The sequence below is a fragment of the Brachyhypopomus gauderio genome, unplaced genomic scaffold (genome assembly GCF_052324685.1).
Source record: "Brachyhypopomus gauderio isolate BG-103 unplaced genomic scaffold, BGAUD_0.2 sc45, whole genome shotgun sequence".
NCBI lineage: Eukaryota > Metazoa > Chordata > Actinopteri > Gymnotiformes > Hypopomidae > Brachyhypopomus > Brachyhypopomus gauderio.
The window spans coordinates 938,814-959,197 of record NW_027506871.1 but is presented as its reverse complement, the minus strand read 5'-3'; the positions used below and the strand labels follow the sequence as shown (position 1 = coordinate 959,197).

Here is a 20,384-nt window from a genome sequence, read left to right as displayed (position 1 = left end):
TTGGCTTTATTCAGCTTTTATTTATTTACTTTTTTTAAATGAAACGTTAGAGAACATTAACCGTCAGTGCGCATTGCGCATATCGAACTGTCAGACAGGCACTGTGCAAAATGTCAAAAATATTTTAAATAAAATATGCCTGCCTGAAAATATAAAAAAATTGCCACACAACAGCAAAAAAATATAAGGAAAGGTTCAAGTAACGGGGTTTAAAAGCAAACAACAACAAAAAATGTTTATAGGACCACTTGCCAAGACACACCGCGACGAGACGACCGAAACGACAAACGGCTGAACTGTTTTTTTTTTTGCCTTACACGTTTTAAATGGTATGCCATGTTGGTTGTTGTCGTGCGAAATGAAAGACGTTGATGACATAACTTGCACTTTACTTTGTTTGATTCATCTTTATCAAAATACTTTTGAAGTTTTTTAGTAGCCATTATAATCTCGGCAGATGCTGCATATTGTGTAGCGTGTTCAGCTCCGCTCATTTGGATTGTGCAACTGCAGGGTGTGATTTATTAATGTGTAGTAAGGAAGATGCCTATTGTTAATGCGCAAACATCATTAAAAAATATTTATTAACAGAAATTAGGATGATTTTATTTGACAAAAGGCTATATATAACGAAAACAACGACATTTCATGTAACAACTAATGCTTAGCTACATCCTTGGGCACCCCCATGCAGTTAGAATGGTACATTCAACTATGACGTTCATAGTCGACTAGGGGGTATAGTCGACTATAGTCGAATCAGCGACTATTGCAGGTCACCCCTACTGGCAACATTTGTGAAGAGCACTATTGCTGCAACAGAAAACATCAAGACTGAGCTGCACAACGAATGATGTCAGAGCAGAACAGGATGGCACTCGACATAATCCTTGCAAAAGAAGGAGGAGTGTGCGGCATGGAAGGAGACCGCTGCTGTACTTATATACCTGCTAACGACGAGCCCACCGGCAACATCACCCTTGCCGTGGGAAGGATGAAGGGAGTAGCTCCAGGGCTGAAGCAGGATGAGCAGAGAGCTGCTTCGGAGTGGTGGACATGGTTTGCATCTTGGAGAGCGTGGCTCATGTCAGCCACACCCGGGGTTGTGGTAGGCGTGGCTCTGCTCTGCTGTGGACCGATGATGTGCCAGTGGTGTATATCTACGATGTACAGTGGACAGCATGTGTTACAGATGCCTCGTCTGGAGGAAGATGTGATCGCCCTTAACAGCCTTGACAACATTGAAGATTTTGATGAGGACGATGAGGTAGTGTACGATACCGTAGATGAGGATGATGCAGATGAGGAAGAGGAGGCTGTGTATGCAAACGACGACGAAGATGAGGAAGAAGAAACAGTATACGAGCCCATGGAGAGGAATAATGGGATTGAGTTGCCTTCAGACGTGGGGAATAGGATTTATGATGCGGTGGACCCTGTTATCAGCAGAGGGTAGGAAGGACAGCCGGAGTGAGTAGGTGATAAGTAAGAAGTGGGGAGAGTGCAAGTTTGAATTTATGATCCTGCAACTTAAACCTGGAGTGGCTTTTTGCAGGAGATGTTATTTCCAAACTCTATCTAATCTGAACCGCTTACTCTGTATCCAAATTTGTCTGTATTCAGGTCCTTCTAAACCTTCGTTTCTAACTACAAGTTTATTTTATTTCCCTTTCATGTTCATGAGTTATTTGTGTTCAAATTGTTTCATATTCATTGTTTCAAAATTCATTGTTTAATGCAGTAATAATTACGAATCTTAGATCAAGTAATAAGATAACTCTTTATACAGTTTATTATGTGTGATGTTTAAAATCCTTTGTATTCCAGAATGAGTAATGTTAGATGTATGTTTTAATTCCATGACATATGTTTTAATTAATTCCTGTGACGTTGGGACAGATGCAGCAGGAGGCAGAGGCTGAGGGTGATTGGCTTTATTTTCCATAGTTAAACAGAAAAACTCAGACACAAAATCAATGAATGCTGATTGTTGATTAAAAATAATGTGATAATGTTAAGTGTTTGTACTGAGAGAAAGTACAAAAAAGTGGGGAATGTTATTGAAATACTGAAACTGCTTTCTTAGAAAGTATTTTTAAAACATAGCATGCAACTAAATGAGGAAGTTTGAGGTCACCCTTTAGGTCAAGGGGACTAGACAGAGAGAAGGCGGGAGTGAAGACGTGTTCCAGACAGGTGACGTGTTCCAGACAGGTGACGTGTTCCAGACAGAGGACCCGTGCTCGATAAAGTGCACGTTCCCCTAAGAGTGCAGAATTTATTCTTATATTCCTATATCTGGTACACACATATTTAATCCCAACATTATGCCATATAAATCAAATGACTCTGTAATGACTTTGTAATGACATTGTTTCACATGATCAGCCAGCCTTCATTGTATATAAGGTGGCATGAGCAATAAACTAGAGTGATTTTGGTGAAGTAACCATTCTGTGTGTATGTGTTGCTTTTGCTAACTATCATTCTCCGAGCGCTCGTACCTCGTACGTAGTTCTGGTTCTCTCTGAGACAGGCGTCCTGTAGCTCCCTCTTCAGAACCGACATGTGGGACTCACACACACACACACACACACACACACACACACACACACACACACACACACACACACACACACACACATTATACACACACAGTACAAGCCAACAAGATTCTGAATAATTGCATGTACAACGCTGTACAAAGAATGAGGGCAAAATCACCTAAGCAGAACTCGCCCTTATATCACCTGACAGACAGGTGAACCCATCCTTATATCACCTGACAGACAGGTGAACCCACCGTTATATCACCTGACAGACAGGTGAACCTGTCCTTATATCACCTGACACACAGGTGAGCCCGCCCTTATATCACCTGACAGACAGGTGAACCCATCCTTATATCACCTGACAGACAGGTGATCCCGCTGTTATATCACCTGACAGACAGGTGAACCTGTCCTTATATCACCTGACACACAGGTGAGCCCGCCCTTATATCACCTGACAGACAGGTAAACCTGCTCTTATATCACCTTACAGACAGGTGAACCCAGCCTTATATCACCTGACAGACAGGTGAACCTGTTCATATATCACCTGACAAACAGGTGAGCCTGCCCTTATATCACCTGACATACAGCAATCTCCGGCCCTCAAATTCCAGGTATGTCCAGGTGCATTCTGGGTGAGTGCAGGGTGAATTCCTTTTTTGATGTTGTGAACCAGGAGAAAATGAGGCCATCTTTCAAGCAAAACAGAATTTATTAAAAGGAAAGACACAAACATCTTTTAATTTCAGAGTAACATATATAATTAAATAATGTAGTAGAGTGTTATAATGTGATGAAGTGTGTAACAGTGTTAGGTATTGTGACATGGTGTGTAACGTAGTGTGATGTAGTTAGACATAGTGTGTAACGTAGTGTGATGTAATGTGATGTAGTGTGGGGCGTGGAGTGTAACATAGTGTAATAATGTGTGGTGCAGTGTGTGGCTTGGTGTGTTGCAGTGTGGTGTAGTGTGTGGTGTAGTGTGTAACAATGTGTGGCCTAGTGTGTAGCAGTGTGGCGTGGTGTAGTGTGTAACAGTGTGTTGCGTAGTGTGTGGTGTAGTGTATAACTGTGGCATAGTGTGTAACGGTGTGTGGTGTAGTGTGTGGTGTAGTGTGTGACAATGTGTGATGTAGTGTGTAACAGTGTGATGTAGTGTGTGGCGTGGTGTGTGGTCTAGTGTGTAACTGTAGTGTAGTGTGTGATGTAGTGTGTAACAGTGTGTAACTGGACAAGACGTCTTTCTTCCTGATAATCACACACAGCGTGAGAGTCTTACTAATAACCATATGGAGCTAAAACACTGCCATAAGTATTTGAATCTGTATATTTGAATTATATTTACATTACATTTAATAAACTTGAAATATTTATTGGCATAATTCATAAATTTGAATTTTAACAATGCTTTTTTTATGTTTTGAACTTGTGAGCAGGTTGAGAAAAAAATAAATTTCAAGATTACAACTTGCATTTTTCACATTTTAAAAATTCAGATCCTTAAATTCAAATCTCTCTGATTCAAATATATCCCATAATATATACACCATAATATATCGGAAGCTTTAACGGAGCTAAATACTGCAATTAACAGCAACAGAATGAGACGCACGTGGTGGTTGCACAGCTGGAACAAGGGTGCCTTGGACGACCAAAAATGGTGATCAGTCAAGAACACCTGACCAGTTTACTTGACATGATTTTGCCTATTTCATGCATTGCTGGTCTGTTAGGAGTCTCAGAAAGGACTGTTCATAGGCATATAACAGAGTTCAATCTCTCAGTTAGGGCACACTACAGTACTCTCTCGGATGAAGAGCTGGACTGACTGGTGTCTGATGTTACGTCCAGAATGCCACACTCTGGCTATAGTGAATATAGATGGTGAAGGGCATCTTGGCGGCTGAAGGGCACAGAGTACAGTATGATCGTGTTAGAGCATCGCTTCATCATGTTGACACACTCGGGAGTCCTGTCCAGGATGACTGAGATGGGTTGTGTTGCCCGAAGAAGATATTCAGTTCTAGGCCTCAAGTTACTGATGCACATTGATAATAATCATAAACTAATTATGTATGTGTATAAAGTGCTTGAAAAATTAATCAACAGCAACAGTTTATTGAAACCTTCCCTAATTTAACTGCTTTAGCTCATCTGCCATCCGATCCAGGAGAGTTAGACAGTCTGACCGACTGCTTAGAGAATACCTGCAGATCAGCTCTAGATATAGTAGCTCCACTCAAATATAAAAAGGCTAGATGCAAAAAGCTCGCCCCATGGTACACTGACCAAACTAGAAACTTAAAACAAATAGCACGTAAATTAGAGCGGAAATGGCGATCTACTAAATTGGAAGTATTCCACTGTGCCTGGAAGGATAGCATTATTGACTACAAACGGGCACTCACTAAAGCACGCTCAGCATACTTAGCCTCACTGATACAGAAAAATAAAAAACAATCCTAGCATTATTGAATACAAACGGGCACTCACTAAATCACGCTCAGCACACCTAGCCTCACTGATAAAAATCAATAATAAAAACAATCCTAGATTTCTTTTTAATACTATTTCTAAACTTACAAAAAATCAAGCAGGCGCAGAACCTCAGATTCCAGTAAAACTCACTAGTAATGTATTTATAGATTTCTTTGATAATAAAATAGAGAATATTAGACAAAATATAAAACCTTTTATTAGCAATACAACTGGTATGTCATCTGGTTTGGTTGATATTGATTTAAATTACATACCAGGAGAAAAACTTGATGCTTTTCATCCACTCCCAAAATCAGAATTAGAGAAAATAATTTCCTGCACACTAGACTCAGTTCCCTCAAAGTTATTAAAAGAGGTATTACCAGCTATAACTAAACCTCTTCTAACTATAGTTAACTCATCCATTACAATAGGTCACATGCCCAAATCATCAAATCAAATAAATCAAATCATGTAAATTACCAGTTATTAAACCTCTGATCAAGAAACCAAATTTTGATCCGACTGTGCTATCTAATTATAGACCCATTTCAAACACATCATTTATATTTAAGATCATAGAAAAAGCTGTTGCCCAGCAATTATGCCTATATCTGCATAGGAATCACATATTTGAAAAGTTCCAATCTGGTTTTAGGCCCCATCACAGTACTGAAACAGCATTAGTCAAAGTCACAAATGATCTCCTCCTTGCTTCAGATCAAGGCTATGTATCACTGTTAGTGCTTCTTGATCTTAGAGCAGCTTTCAAAACAATTGATCATAGGATCTTGCTAAAGCGGTTAGAATGCTGGATTGGAGTCTCAGGCACAGCCCTTTCATGGTTTTACTCTTACTTAACAAATCACTATTTTGTCACTCTACAAATCACAAATACAAATCACTCTACAGTTTGTAGAGCTCAATAATATTCCATCCAAACATACAAAAGTTAAATATGGGGTCCCGCAAGGCTCCATTTTAGGGTCATTATTATTTACATTATATATGCTACCATTGGGCACAGTTATAAACAAACATGGTGTCAATCGTCACTGCTATGCAAATGACACTCAACTTTACATATAAGCCAAACCTGATGACAAACTCAGGAAAAATTGAGGCCTGTGTAAGAGATATTAAATGCTGGATGTCTCGAAACCTCCTCCAACTTAATGAGGACAAAACAGAAGTTCTCCTCCTGGGCCCTAAGGCCTCAAGACAGAAAAATCCAGGTCTAATGCTTAATCTCGCAGACTACCCCATTACACCTGGCACAGTAGCCAAAAACCTAGGCGTCATACTCGACTCTGACCTATCATTTGATAAATACATAGATAATACTACTAGGATAGCTTTTCTACATCTCTGCAATATTGCCAAGTTAAGAAATGCATTATCACAGGATGATGCAGAAAAATTGGTGCACGCCTTTGTTAGCTCCAGATTAGACTACTGTAAATCTCTACTGTCAGGATGTTTCAAATAGGAATCGAAATAAACTTTAAATAGTTCAAAATGCCGCAGCCAGAGTTCTGACCAGAACTAGAAAATTTCAGCATATCAGACCAGTCCTATCAGCCCTGCATTGACTCCCAGTTAAATTCCGTATTGATTTAAAAATTCTTTTATTAAGTTATAAAGCACTGCATGGGCTTCCTCCTGAATACCTTCAGGAACTTATTTCCTATTATGAACCCCCACATCCACTAAGATCACAGGGTGCTGGTCTTTTATTAGTTCCAACAATTAATAAGGTAACAGCAGGGGGAAGAGCCTTTTCTTGTAAGACCCCCCAGCTTTGGAACAACCTTCCAAAATGCGTCCGGGACTCTGACACAGTCACAATCTTTAAGTCTAGGTTGAAAACCCACTTATTTAGTTTAGCGTTTGATAATTAATATCCCCCCTTAGATAAAGGTACAGATCCAGGGGTTCATAGACGAAGGATTTTATGGTAGACTGGAGCACTGGTCTACTGGCACTAGCTAGGGTGTAATAATTTAACTTAATGCTGGAGTTGCTGCCACACTCCAGAAATGTTTATAATTTCACCTGTCCTGTATATGTCCTCATACAGAGCTAGTTTTATTTTCTCCACATGGCTGCCCGCCTGCTTGAGGAATAATGAGATGAGGAGAGACAAGCGATCCATCCTGTGCCAGCCACCTCCTGCCTAACCGGATGCCTACACCAAGATGGACATTATTACATCTTTTTCCTTTTCTTTCTTTCTGTCTAAATTGTTGTTGTTGTCATGGTGACCGGTGTCGGCCAGAGGAGGATGGGTTCTCCCCCTGAGTCTTGGTTCCTCTCAAGGTTTCTTCCTCATGCAAAAAAAAACTAGGGAGTTTTTCCTTGCCACTGTCACCCTTGGCTTGCTCACTGGGGGCTAGGACTCGGCACTTGTAAAGCTGCTTTGTGACAACAACTGTTGTAAAAAGCGCTATATAAATCAAATTTGATTGATTGATTGTCAACATGTCAACTTGTACAGATTTTGCAAGAATATCTATTAACTAGCTAACATTTGTAGCTCAGATTTGCATGTAATAAAAGCATTATTTGTCTTCAAAACCTATTTTTACCCTGTAACGCAGCTCGCGCTGCGGAGCGAGGAGGCGGACACAAACGCTGAGGAGAGCGAGATTTATTCAAGGGATTACCAAAACCATGGTCGAACGGACAGGTGTGGGTCAAACCAGGAGGGCAGCCAGAACATGTAAGGTACACGGGCATTATAAGACAGGGAACTTAAACACGATGGGAAAAACACGGAACAGGCAGATAAACACGGAAAACTGAAAACACAAAGCGTAAACTCACGACTGGGAATGACAACAGGCTAACAGTACAAACCGACAGGAGAACAAAACCACCGATACGGACATGGGTGAAACAAGGACTGATATACAAGGAACATAACAAGACACAGTTGACAACGATCATGACACGGGCATGGTAGACAGGGTCACAGACAAGCAAGGCGGGACTAGGGGCACGGAACAACAGAATCACGAGGAACAGAGGCAGTGGAGTGACAGCGAGGAGAGGGGGGCATAGCCCTACGTGACATACCCATTTGACATTTTGTCCTAATATAAAAATTGTCACGTAGAGGACCCCGCCCCCTCCCTTTTGGGCGTGTGTTTACGTTGTCTGCGTCTCCTAGTCTGCGTCTGTGGATCTCCATAGGTGCAGTTGTGTCTTGTGCTGATTCGTCTCACCTGTGGCTCGTCTCGTCATCACGTGGGGTTGATGTGGTTTGTCTACTTAATGTGCGTTCGCGCAGTGTCCTGTGCTCATCGTTGTCTGAGTCTATGTGTGTGAACACGTCATTTACGTTCTATGTGCGCTAGCAGCGCTATTTATGTAATAATAAATATGTGACGTTTGGAAGAAAAGCAAGGAGTTCTGTCTCGTCCTTCGCTGCGCCCCGGACATCACAAAAATGTATAACACTGCTTTGTAATAGGGTAAGCTTTAAAGAATGCACTTTTATGAGTCAAAAATAAACGAGAATGAATGTTACATTAATGTTTAGGTCGTGTTTTTACACAGTTGTAATATGAATCATTCAGGTGAACTTTCCCCCACACATCACAAATATGGCCAGTCAAGCAAGTTTCGGTTAAGGTCAAATAGACAGAACAACTAAGAAGCGTGTGTCCGGGGTGCGTCAAGGCTGCAGTTTCATCATCATTCAGAAAGCAGGGCAAGCAAAGTGTGTGTTTACATGATTCAAATATGTGGAACTTCAAAAACAAAGATTTAGGAAGATAAAATGTTTATGAAGGTTTTATATTAGCGCTTTATTAAATAGCCAAACAAACCAAAAATATTCTGAGTAAATGGATGTTTACTTAAAACGTTTTTGTTGGAGGAGGTGTATACAGTTAAGACTTCAAATATACAATTACCTTAAAAAAGTTTAGTTTAGTTTTACTTGTTCAACTTCAAAATACATTTATAAATGGACTGAATAAGTTTTTTACTTGTTTATATCAGTACATTGTCTGCAGAAAAGACATGTTTTATGTCTCCATGGCTGTAAAGTGAATGCTTGTATGAGACCTTAAAATGCCGCTGTAATTTGTGACATCAAATGTGAAGTCAACCAATAAAGACAAATGATTTGAAATAAATATTTAGGATGGTGGTTTATTAGCAAGCTCATAACTGTCAATGACCATGCCCACGTCATCAGTGGACAGGGTGGGAACATGTAGGACAGACGTACTCAACTGGCGGACCGCGGTCCGGATCCGGACCCGAACGCAGTCCTGTCCGGACCCAATCTCATTCCTGATTAACTGGATACGGACAAAAAAAACATATTTATAATTTATGACGGGAGAATTAATTTTAAACCGGAGCATTTATTTCAGGGCTATTGAAAAAACACTCCGTCACGAGTGTTACGTTTGCCACCCCCGCTCAACAACTTACGTTCGCCAACCCCACCGCTATCTGCCAAAATTGGACCGCGGAAAAATTTAGTTGAGTACCCCTGATGTAGGAGATGAGCCAGGGCAAGTCATTTGGGTGTTTTCCTTGTGTCAGGAAACATGGGTCTGACAAAAACACAAGCTTTAAGCTTAAGGTTAGGACGCGTACCCGACACTTAAAAGACAATTGATGGTAAAAATTTAAGTGGGATCTAATAATTTTGTAATGTCAGGTTAGTTAATGTTGTAATATAATAAACTTTCTTTAAGCTTGAGGGATTTTAACACTGTTAAAACCTAAAGTCAGGATAGCTCATATCAGACATGTGAACAAGTCACTAAGTTGCAAGTAACAAGTAAGTCTCAAGTCTTCACAATCAAGTCTCGAGTCAGGTCCCAAGTCAATACATCAAGTCTCGAGCCAAGTCCCAAGTCTTAAACTTCAAGTCCTAGTCAAGTCACCAGATGTAATTTCAATATTTAACACAATTGATGCAGTTGATTAGTAGTATATTCAGTTAGTCAGACTAACCTAACGTTAGGCATTTGAGTGTTTCGGTTCGCTTGAGTGAGATGTCGTCGCAATTGTCGTTGTCACCTACCACCTCCCCCCTCTCGCCTCAGTGACTTTCATTCGTCCGTCCGTCTGTCAGTCCCTCCCGGTACCCGCTTTCGAATTATCGTTGGTGCGGACCGCTCACACAAGTCAAATTGCTCATGTGGACCCTTGTAAAAGTTAATTTTCGACCCCTGAGTTATCACATCCCATCTAGCTAGCTAACCATTATAGTATTATGTGAAATATACATAGCAGAGACTCACTTTTGTTTGTGCAGCCTCAAATGTCGAACAAAGTTTGAAGTGGTTGCATCTCCATCTCTTATCCTGACTTCACATGTCTTGCATGTTGCTGTTCTTCTTTTATTCACAACAGCATAATCTTTATAATTGAACAGGATAATTTTTGGGAGCATGTTGCTTGTCATCTCTGCACAAATTCAACGCTGCTGCCCCCCTCCCCCTCTCCCCCTCTCGGTTACGGATAAACTGAGCTGAGCGGTTCACATTTTACAGCACCATTTAATACAAAATGATCCAGTTATGTGATTCTATATTACTTATTTATTATGTTAAAATAAGCATTTCAAGTCTTTTCAAGTCTTAAAGCTCAAGTCCGATTCCAAGTCCAAATCAGTAAAGGTAAAGTCTAAGTCAAGTCGCAAGTCTTCAGTGATGTTGTCGAGTTTAGTGACTCGAGTCGGACTCGATTCCAAGTCATGTGACTCGAGTCCACACGTCTGGCTCATATGCCATGCGCTTCAGAGAACAACAAAGTCTGAAAGCTTTAGCAGGGACCACCATTTTCTGAGCAAAACCCAACTACAACGGTCAAACGTTAACATTTGATCCACACGCGTCCACAATAGATCACCCGGAGATGTTATAGTGAGAAGCGTCACTGTATCCCTCTCAGGGGTCGAACACAAATCCGGCGATATGCCCATCAGGCAGAGTCCAGTGCCTTAGCTGGATTTTGCGCAGCGCAGTGGCAGGATGCCATCTTTGAACGCTGTAGGTTATTTTACCTGTTTGCTAACGTGCATGCTTGTGTTCTCCAAGTCCCCTATTAATACACAAAGGGCTGGGGAGGTGTTACACACAGTGTAATGGTGGTGAACCCGAGGGGGAAGAAGGATCCATAAGCAGGCGTATAAGACTTTGGTTTTAATACAGAAAAAACTATGAGCAGTGGTCCCAAAAGAGGACAACCCCGTAGGGAAGGCAGGCAGCGGCACAAGAGGGCGAGGCAAAAGGGAGAGTCAAAAAACCAGGCAGCGAAAACCAGAAAAGACCTTAGAAGGGCAAGCAGAGGTACAAAAAGGACTAGGCAAAACAGGAGAATATCAAAAGGCCAATGCAAGGATCAAAAACCAGAATCACAGTCAGAGAAATACATGAATAAGGCTTGGTAGAGACACTCGGAGAGGCAATACTTTGCACTTAAGTAGGGTGTGGTAAATGGTAAATTGGAGTCAGGCGTGCTGGTCAATATTCCGGCGATGGCGCCCTCTGGCGGTCACGGGCGTGATTGCCATTCCTGACACACAGCTGCTAGATAAATCAATGTGGTTTCCCCTGAAACCTTAAAAGTCAGGACTGGGGGGGGGGCAGTTCTCGTTATGTCGCTGTATATTCATCTGGGTCAGTAGGGCACAGATGCGCACGGCCTGTGTGTCCCTACCGAAAGGATTTGAGAGAAAACTTTGTCCAGTGGTGTCCCATTTCCAACTTTGTGTGCATCAATGCATCGAAACCACACACATATACTTTCAGACACCTACACAAATTCATGTCTTCATAATCCCTCTCCCATCCAACCCTCGTGGAATTTCATGTTTAATAAATAAGTGGACAACCAAAATCTCTCTGAGCCCAGCTCTCTGCCCGGAGCTTCCAACGTTCACCAGATCAGCACACACTAGAGCCATAGACTCTTTCAGGCGTTGTGGTTGAGAGTGTTGACTAGCGATCCAGCGCTGGGTAAGAAGCTTCTCAGGTGTCTCCTGGATGTGAAGGATCTCCAGGGCCATCCGTCTGTTTCAGAACCTTTAAGACAGAACATGATTAATACTAGGGGTGCTGAACACTATTTTTTAAAGGATCGCAATTTCTAGCCCTGGCTATTCTAAACTGACTCAGAATGCCCCCAAATTGACTTTAAAATGCATTTATGTCTGCAACCATTCACATTTATATTTTGCCGCTCCTACTCCAGGGTGTGCTGCATATTGCATTACGAGTCCACTCAGCCACTGTGCAGTAAGCTATTTAGCCAGCTCCCTTTATGTGAATGGAGTCTGCAGCATGGAGCATGAGGACAGCGTGATTCAGTCTGCCCCGTCGTCACTAAAAGCCAGTGTTTGGGTACACTTTGGATTTTAGAAATCCCCAGGGAAGAGAGCTTGATATGAGCACAATTGTTTGCAAAGTGTGTAAAATGAAATTTACCATACAGCTCAGTCGAAGGCGAGGAGTTTGGGTTTGCGGTTAATACGCTGTACTCAAAGTACGTTATACTATCACATATTTCAAAGTGATAAAGCAGTGCCACAATTCTACCACAAAACAAATAATTAATTGGGAGAAGCTCTGATTAATGCCACTAACGTAACACATTTACATTACACTTCTTTACAAATGACTGACAGATGAAGTTGTGTGTTCAGTTGTGTGTGTGTTCAGTAAACCTGAATGTTTCTCGCTATAACAGAGGAATGGAGGCTTAACATCACTCATTATTGTGACTGATAATTATGATATTCAGTTAATGAGGTTAATTAATTGTAACACTAGATGTCTAGATTAATTTCAAGTTTTCAGTGAGATTAATCTAGATTAAAAAAATTAATCTATGCCCACCCCTAATACACACACACACACACACAACTTAGAGTGCATATCTGTGTGTGTACGTTTGCATGTTTTTGTGCGTACATGTTCCTGTCTGTGTGTGTATATGTGTGAAGCCATAAGATCTTTTATACTTGGGGCATTACATACACAAACACAGGAACATACATGTACACATGTATGCAAGCATACACATGCAGAGATGTAGACACACTCTCACGTTTGTCTATAATCAGTAGTCCAGTAACTCACAGTAGTTTCTCCAGTTTATAGTTTCGATCCTCCAGTAGAGCAGAGAGCTGCTTCACTCCTGAGTCTCCTGGTTCATTGTAGTTCAGGTTCAGCTCTCTCAGGTGTGATGAGGGGTTTTTCTTCAGAGCTGAACACAGAGCAGCACAGCTTTCCTCTGTAATACTGCACACAGACAGACTGTAGAGAGGAGAAAAACACTTCAGTGTTCTTGGAGCTCAACACACGTGTAGACAAACTCACTCAATAGACTTAAGCCCTAACACAAGTGTCACTGGAAATCAGGTATACACGCACACTCACATGCATTCAAGCATACACAGATGTACACACTCTCTCATGTGTGTCTATAAACAGTAGTTCAGTAACTCACTCTAGTTTCTCAAGTGTACAGTGTGGATCCTCCAGTAGAGCAGAGAGCTGCTTCACTCCCGTGTCTCCTAGTTTATTGTTGTGCAGGTTCAGCACTCTCAGGTGTGATGAGGGGTTTTTCTTCAGAGCTGAACACAGAGCAGCACAGCCTTCCTTTCTAATACTGCAGTTAGAGAGACTGTAGAGAGAAGGAGAAAAATACCTCGGTGTACACAGAGCTCAACACACACACACACACTCTCAGAATACTTAGGGCTCAACACACATGACATTGGCACAGAAAGGTGCGCACACACACATTCACAGATGAACACACAATCATGAATGCAAGCATATGCACACACACAGATGCACTCTCTCACATGTGTCTAAAATCAGTAGTTCAGTAACTCACTGTAGTATCTCCAGTGTACAGTGTGAATCCTCCAGTAGAGCAGAGAGCTGCTTCACTCCTGAGTCTCCTAGCTCATTGTGGTACAGGTCCAGCTCTTTCAGGTGTGAGGGGTTTTTCTTCAGAGCTGAACACAGATCAGCACAGCCTTTCTCTGTAATACTGCACTTAGAGAGACTGTAGCGAGAAAGAGAAAAACACCTCAGTGTACATAGAGATCAACACACACACACACAAACACACTCTCTTATGTGTGTCTATAATCAGTAGTCCAGTAACTTACTCTAGTTTCTCCAGTTTACAGTCTGGCTCCTCCAGTAGATCAGAGAGCTGCTTCACTCCTGAGTCTCCTGGTGTATTGTAGTTCAGATTCAGCTCTCTCAGGTGTGCTGGGTTTTTCTTCAGAGCTAAACACAGAGCAGCACAGCCTTCCTCTCTAATATTGCAGTCAGACAGACTGTAGAGAGAAGAAGAAAAACACCTCAGTGTACTTAGAGGTCAACACACACACACACACACACACACATTCATACAAGCACAAACACACAGATGCACACACACACGCTCACGTGTGTCTATAATCAGTAGACCAGTAACTCACTCTAGTTTCCCCAGTGTACAGTGTGGATCCTCCAGTAGAACAGAGAGCTGCTTCACTCCTGAGTCTCCTGGTTTATTTTCATTCAGGTTCAGTTCTCTCAGGTGTGAGGGGTTTTTCTTCAGAGCTGAACACAGAGCAGCACAGCCTTCCTCTCCAATACTGCAGTCAGACAGACTATAGCGAGAATAAGAAAAACACCTCAGTGCTCTTAAAACTCAACACATCCACACACATTCAGTATAACTAGGGCTTTACACACATACACTCACACAAACACACACACACACACATGCATGCAAGCACACACACACACATGCAAGTATACACACATACGGATGCACACACTGTCTGACGTGTGTGTCCATCAACAGTAGCCCAGAAACTCACTGTAGTTTCTCCAGTTTACAGTGTGGATCCTCCAGTAGATCAGAGAGCTGCTTCACTCCTGAGTCTCCTGGTTTATTGTTATTCAGGTTCAGCTCCCTCATGTGTGAGGGGTTTTTCTTCAGAGCTGAACACAGAGCAGCATAGCCCTCCTCTCTAATACTGCAGCTAGACAGACTGTAGAGAGAAGGAGAAAAACACCTGTGTACTTAAGAGCTCAACACACGTGACATTGGAACAAAAGATGTATACACACACACACACACATGCAAGCATACATTGTAACGCGGCGAGTTACAGAGATGTACACACTGCGTAAGAAACAGAGAGAAGGGAGGACCCAAGTGCCAGCTTGTAACAGAAATGCGTTACAAGGCAGAGCCGAGCGCAAGAGTGAGGAGTGATCACACAAACTACCTTGAGCAATAAACAAAACAACATGAAAAAACCCAACGTGCAAAATAAATAAAAAAAAACCAAACCAAACCATGAGAGCATGGTAAAACTAGAAACAGAAAACGCGGAAATCTCAATGCAAAAAAAGACAAAAAAAAAACTCAACCAAATAAGCAAGGGAGAAAAAATAATAAATACAACACAAAGATCGCAATGCGGAAGAAACTCAACGCATGAGAAAACGAAACTATGGACGCCAGGGGAAGTGACTGGCAGCAGGCGAACGCCAAAACAAATAAAAACCCTTCCCAAAAACAAAATGAACTACGGATAAGAAGAGAAACAGCTTGGGGAAAACTTGAGAGAGGCCAGATAGTGGCGCAGGAGGTAGATACTCGAATAAGTGAAAGAACAAAGCAGAGAAGAGGGAGAGAACAAGAACGAGAGAAAAACAGACAAGGTGACGAGACACCTTCAACTTTATCCCGCAACCAGAGGACGAGAGATCAGAGAAAGGGCTGAGGACGTAACGGTGAGCCAAAACGATTCAGTAGTAATTAGTCTCCACAAGCTTCCTTAAGAAGCCAAGAAAACAGCTGAGACAAATCACTGCTGATTACGCCGATTAAGTCTAAGACTGACTCGGGTACCTCCAGTGGCGGCTGGAGGTCCGACATCCGAGCCAGTCCTGACATACACACAGACAGATGTACACACTCTCTCACGTGTGTGTCTACAAACAGTCCAGAAACTCACTGTAGTTTCTCCAGTGTACAGTGTGGATCCTCCAGTAGAGCAGAGAGCTGCTTCACTCCTGAGTCTCCAAGTTTATTGCGGTACAGGTTCAGCTCTCTCAGGTGTGATGAGGGGTTTTTCTTCAGAGCTGAACACAGAGCATCACACCCTTCCTCTCTAATACTGCAGCTTGACAGACTGCAGATAGAAGGAGAAAAACACACACACATTCAGTATACTTAGGGCTCACCACACGTGACATTGGAACACAAAGATGCACACACAGGAACACACACACACACACACACATGCAAGCATACACACAAACAGATGTACACACTCTCTCACGTGTCTATAATCAGTAGTCCAGTAACTCACTCTAGTTTCTCCAGTTTACAACATGGATCCGCCAGTAGAGCAGAGAGCTGCTTCACTCCTGAGTCTCCTGGTTCATTGTAGTTCAGTTTCAGCTCTTTCAGGTGTGATGAGGGGTTTTTCTTCAGAGCTGAACACAGAGCAGCACAGCCTTCCTCTCTAATACTGCACTTGGAGAGACTGTAGAGAGAAGGAGAAAAACACCTCAGTGTACATAGAGCTCAATACACACACACACACACACACACACACACACACACACACACACACACACACACACACACACATACACACACACAGACAGTACTGTAAGAAATTACAGTATGGACCCAAAGGTGACTGGCTTACTTCCTTGCATTCAAATTTGTTATCATAACAGATCCACAAAGTGCCTGGTTCAGGATGGGCTGACCTTTTGAACCAATTAGCATATCAAAAGGTAAGCAGGAAGGGCCACAATGGGTTTCACGACCAGACCAAGAGAGTCAAACAATGTGGAGGGGGTTTCTGATAGTGAGTGATGTTACGGTTAGGGTTTCTGTTTTCCTTTCCTGTTTGGGTGGGTGGTTTTGGTGGTTCGCGGTTTTCGTGCTTTTTGGTGTGGGTGTGCTGTTGTATTGTCGGTAGGTACAACTTGTGGGACGATGTTTGAGTTAGATGAGTTCGTTGCTGCGCCTTCAGTGGACAAATTCGATTCCTGCCGTAAGGCAGATTTGTTCCTTATAGCAGACTACTTTGAGATCAAGGTCAGTCGTGGTGTGTCGAAGGCTGAATTAAAGGACGACCTGTTCCGTCAGTTGGTGGAGAAAGGGATTATGGGTGAGCGAGTGAATGAGACGGCTGGGATTGTGGGCGATGTTAAAGTGGGTTTATCTGTGGCGGTTGAAGCTGCAGAAGAACTCCCTAGCGCTCTGCCCACGTCTGTATCTACCCCTTTTACAGATCCTGCCCTTGCACTTCACTTGAAGGAGCTTGAGCTTCGTGCATTGGAAATTCAGGCTGACAAGGAGGTGCGGTTAAAACAACTGGAACTTGAGGCTCATAGAGCCGGTACAATGCCACCCTATCCTCATATGTCCCCGATTCGAGGTTCAGGTGAGTCCGTTGATTTCGATATCAGCAAACAAATACGGTTAGTCCCTAAGTTTCGGGAAACCGAAGTGGACACCTACTTCGATGCCTTTGAGCATGTGGCTTCAGTGTTAAAGTGGCCTACTTCGGTTTGGCCGCTTTTACTTTAGTGTACTTTGGTGGGCAAGGCTCAAGAAGTGTTCTCGTCGTTGCCTATCGAGAAGAGTTTGGTTTACGAGGAAGTTAAGGCGGCGGTGTTGAGAGCATACGAGTTGGTTCCGGAAGCCTACCGCCAACAATTTAGAAGCCGAACGAAAACCGCTGGTCAAACTTATGTTGAGTTTGCAAGGGACATTAGTGGCTTGTTCGATAAGTGGTGCAGAGCATGTGGGGCATCGTCTGTCGAACAGCTTAGAGACATGATTCTGTTAGAGAATTTTAAGAGCAGGTTGCCAGAGAAATTGGCAGTACATTTGAATGAGCAGAAGTATGAAGGGCTTTTTGAAGCTGCCACGGCGGCCGATGAGTATGTACTGAATCATAGAGTTGTTTTTCCTTCTGCGGTGCGCGCGGAGCGAGTTAGAAAACAGGCCTCTGGTACCATGCCTATGGCGGGTGAGAGTCGTGATAAAAACACGGTACGAGAAAAAGGTTCTGAATGCAGAGTGTGTTTTTATTGTCGTAAACCTGGTCATGTTATCGCTGAGTGTCGAGCTCTTAAACGTAAGAACGCGCAGCCTTTTACTAAGGACGTCGCTTTACTTGCGTCCGTTCCGTCGTCTGCCCTTGAGCAGTTAAAAGGGATTCCGGATAAAACGTTTGCTCCATTTCTAATCCAAGGAACTGTGTCTATACCTGGGCACTCGGAGAGCGAAACGTCAGTAACCCTATTGAAAGACACGGGAGCTGCGCAGTCTTTTGTTTTAAGGGGTCTCCTTCCTTTATCGGATGAAACGTATTGTGGGGCTGATCGTCTGATTCAGGGTATGGGTGCTGGTTATGTGTCTGTTCCGTTGCATTTCGTGTGTTTATGTTCAGACCTCGTAACAGGTACATTTATGGTTGGAGTATGTGAGACGTTGCCTGTTGCCGAGGTTACGTTAATTCTAGGTAACGACTTGGCAGGTGACAGAGCGCTTCCTGCCCCTGAAGTCGTGAGATTTACTGAATTGGCCAGTTTGAGTAAGATACCCCTCCAAGAGGATGTAGAGACACGGTCTATGTTTCCAGCGTGCGTAGTCACTCGTGCACAGAGTAGATTGGCAGAGGTGGTGGACTTAAGTGACTCTGATTGGTTTATGGCCGAACCCGCCGTCGCCTCTACTAATCCCGATGTTGTAAAGCCGGAGATGAGTTGTGAGAAGCCTAAAAAGGGTTTTATGAGTATAGACTTGTGTGCTACTAAGGAGCAGCTAATACAGGCTCAGCGTGAGGATCCTACGTTGAGAGAGTGTAGAGAGAATGCCGAGAAAAAGGATGAATCTTCTGTGGTCACGTACATTTGGGATAACGATGTTCTACTCCATAGATGGAATTCGGCTGGTGATCAGGATGGTAAGGAATGGAATCCGGAAGCAATTCCGTTACGTACAATAACCACAAAAGCTGTGACTAGGGCTTTGTTACAGTTCTGCTCTAAGTTCGGTTTACCTCGTTACATCCAATCGGACCAAGGTTCAAATTTCACGTCACGTGTTTTTGCACAAGTATTAAACCAGTTGTCGATCAAACATAAAACATCGAGTGCTTACCATCCTGAATTGCAGGGTGCGATTGAGAGATTCCGTCAGACATTAAAGTCTATGCTGAGAAAATACTGTATGGAGACTGGTCGTGATTGGGACGAGGGAGTTCCTTTGGTTCTATTTGCGGTGACGGAGACCGTACAGGAGTCTCTTGGCTTTAGTCCAGCCAAAATCGTTTTCGGACATACCGTTCGAGGACCGTTAAAACTTTTAAAAGAAAAGTGGTTAAACAGCGAGGTCTCTCCGGTGAGTCTTCTGAAGTATGTGAGTCGCTTTAAGGAACGCCTGCGGGTTGCTTGTGAGCTGGCCAAGAGAGAACTGGCTAAGGTACAAGGAAAAATTAAAAAGACATATGACAAACGAGTTGCTGAACGTTCATTTAATCCAGGGGATGAGGTGTTAGTGATGTTGCCTTCGGCTACATCATTGGGAGCTAAATTCTCTGGGCCCTACCCGGTAGTATCCAGGTTGAGTGATACCAACTATGTGGTTCAAACACCCGATCGGAGACGTAAAACCCGTGTATGTCACATCAACATGTTGAAGCGATATATTTCACGTTCTCCAACAGACGAGTTATTACCGGTTGCTGCTGTTGAAATTGTATCTTCTCTAGGTGTGGATCCAGATGATGACGACATATCTCCTTCAGTACCTGTCTTAGCTGCTCGCTTGCCAAACTCTGCCATCCTACAAAACCTGGATGAGTTTTTATTAGATCTTACAGCCGTTGAGCGAACGTCGGTAAAAGAATTAATTTTGCATTATCCTGGTCTGTTTTCAGATGTTCCTACCCAGACCTCTGAAATTGTTCATGATATCGAGGTGGGTGATCATCCTCCCATTAAGCAGCATGCGTATCAAGTTAGTCCTGCCAAGCGCGCATGTATGCAAACCGAGGTTAAGTATTTGATTGAACATGGTTTAGCCATTCCAAGTTCTAGCCCTTGGAGTTCGCCCTGCATACTTATTCCTAAGCCTGATGGAACATCACGTTTTTGTACTGATTACCGAAAGGTTAATGCAGTTACGCGTTCTGATGCTTTCCCGCTGCCTCGAGTGGATGACTGCATCGACAGAGTTGGTTCTGCACGTTATGTCAGTAAGTTAGACTTGTTAAAAGGATACTGGCAAGTTCCTTTGACACCTCGCGCTTCTGACATATTTGCTTTT

At 42.8% G+C, this 20,384-nt stretch overlaps 1 protein-coding gene across 2 annotated transcripts in view; it reads right to left on the bottom strand.

The window, feature by feature from the left end:
• Positions 1–8,905: 8,905 nt before the first annotated feature.
• Positions 8,906–20,384, bottom strand: part of LOC143486732 (uncharacterized) — a 62,105-nt gene continuing 50,626 nt past the window's right edge. For both annotated transcript variants that reach the window (XM_076986121.1, XM_076986122.1), the window contains exons 9-17: positions 16,399–16,575; positions 16,042–16,218; positions 14,893–15,066; positions 14,506–14,679; positions 14,188–14,361; positions 13,908–14,081; positions 13,515–13,691; positions 13,145–13,321; positions 8,906–12,088 (exon numbers count right to left, since the gene is read on the bottom strand). In XM_076986121.1, the coding sequence (XP_076842236.1) occupies positions 12,082–12,088; positions 13,145–13,321; positions 13,515–13,691; positions 13,908–14,081; positions 14,188–14,361; positions 14,506–14,679; positions 14,893–15,066; positions 16,042–16,218; positions 16,399–16,575 (1,411 nt within the window). In that variant the 3' untranslated portion in view covers positions 8,906–12,081. The remainder of the gene's footprint in view (positions 12,089–13,144; positions 13,322–13,514; positions 13,692–13,907; positions 14,082–14,187; positions 14,362–14,505; positions 14,680–14,892; positions 15,067–16,041; positions 16,219–16,398; positions 16,576–20,384) is intronic.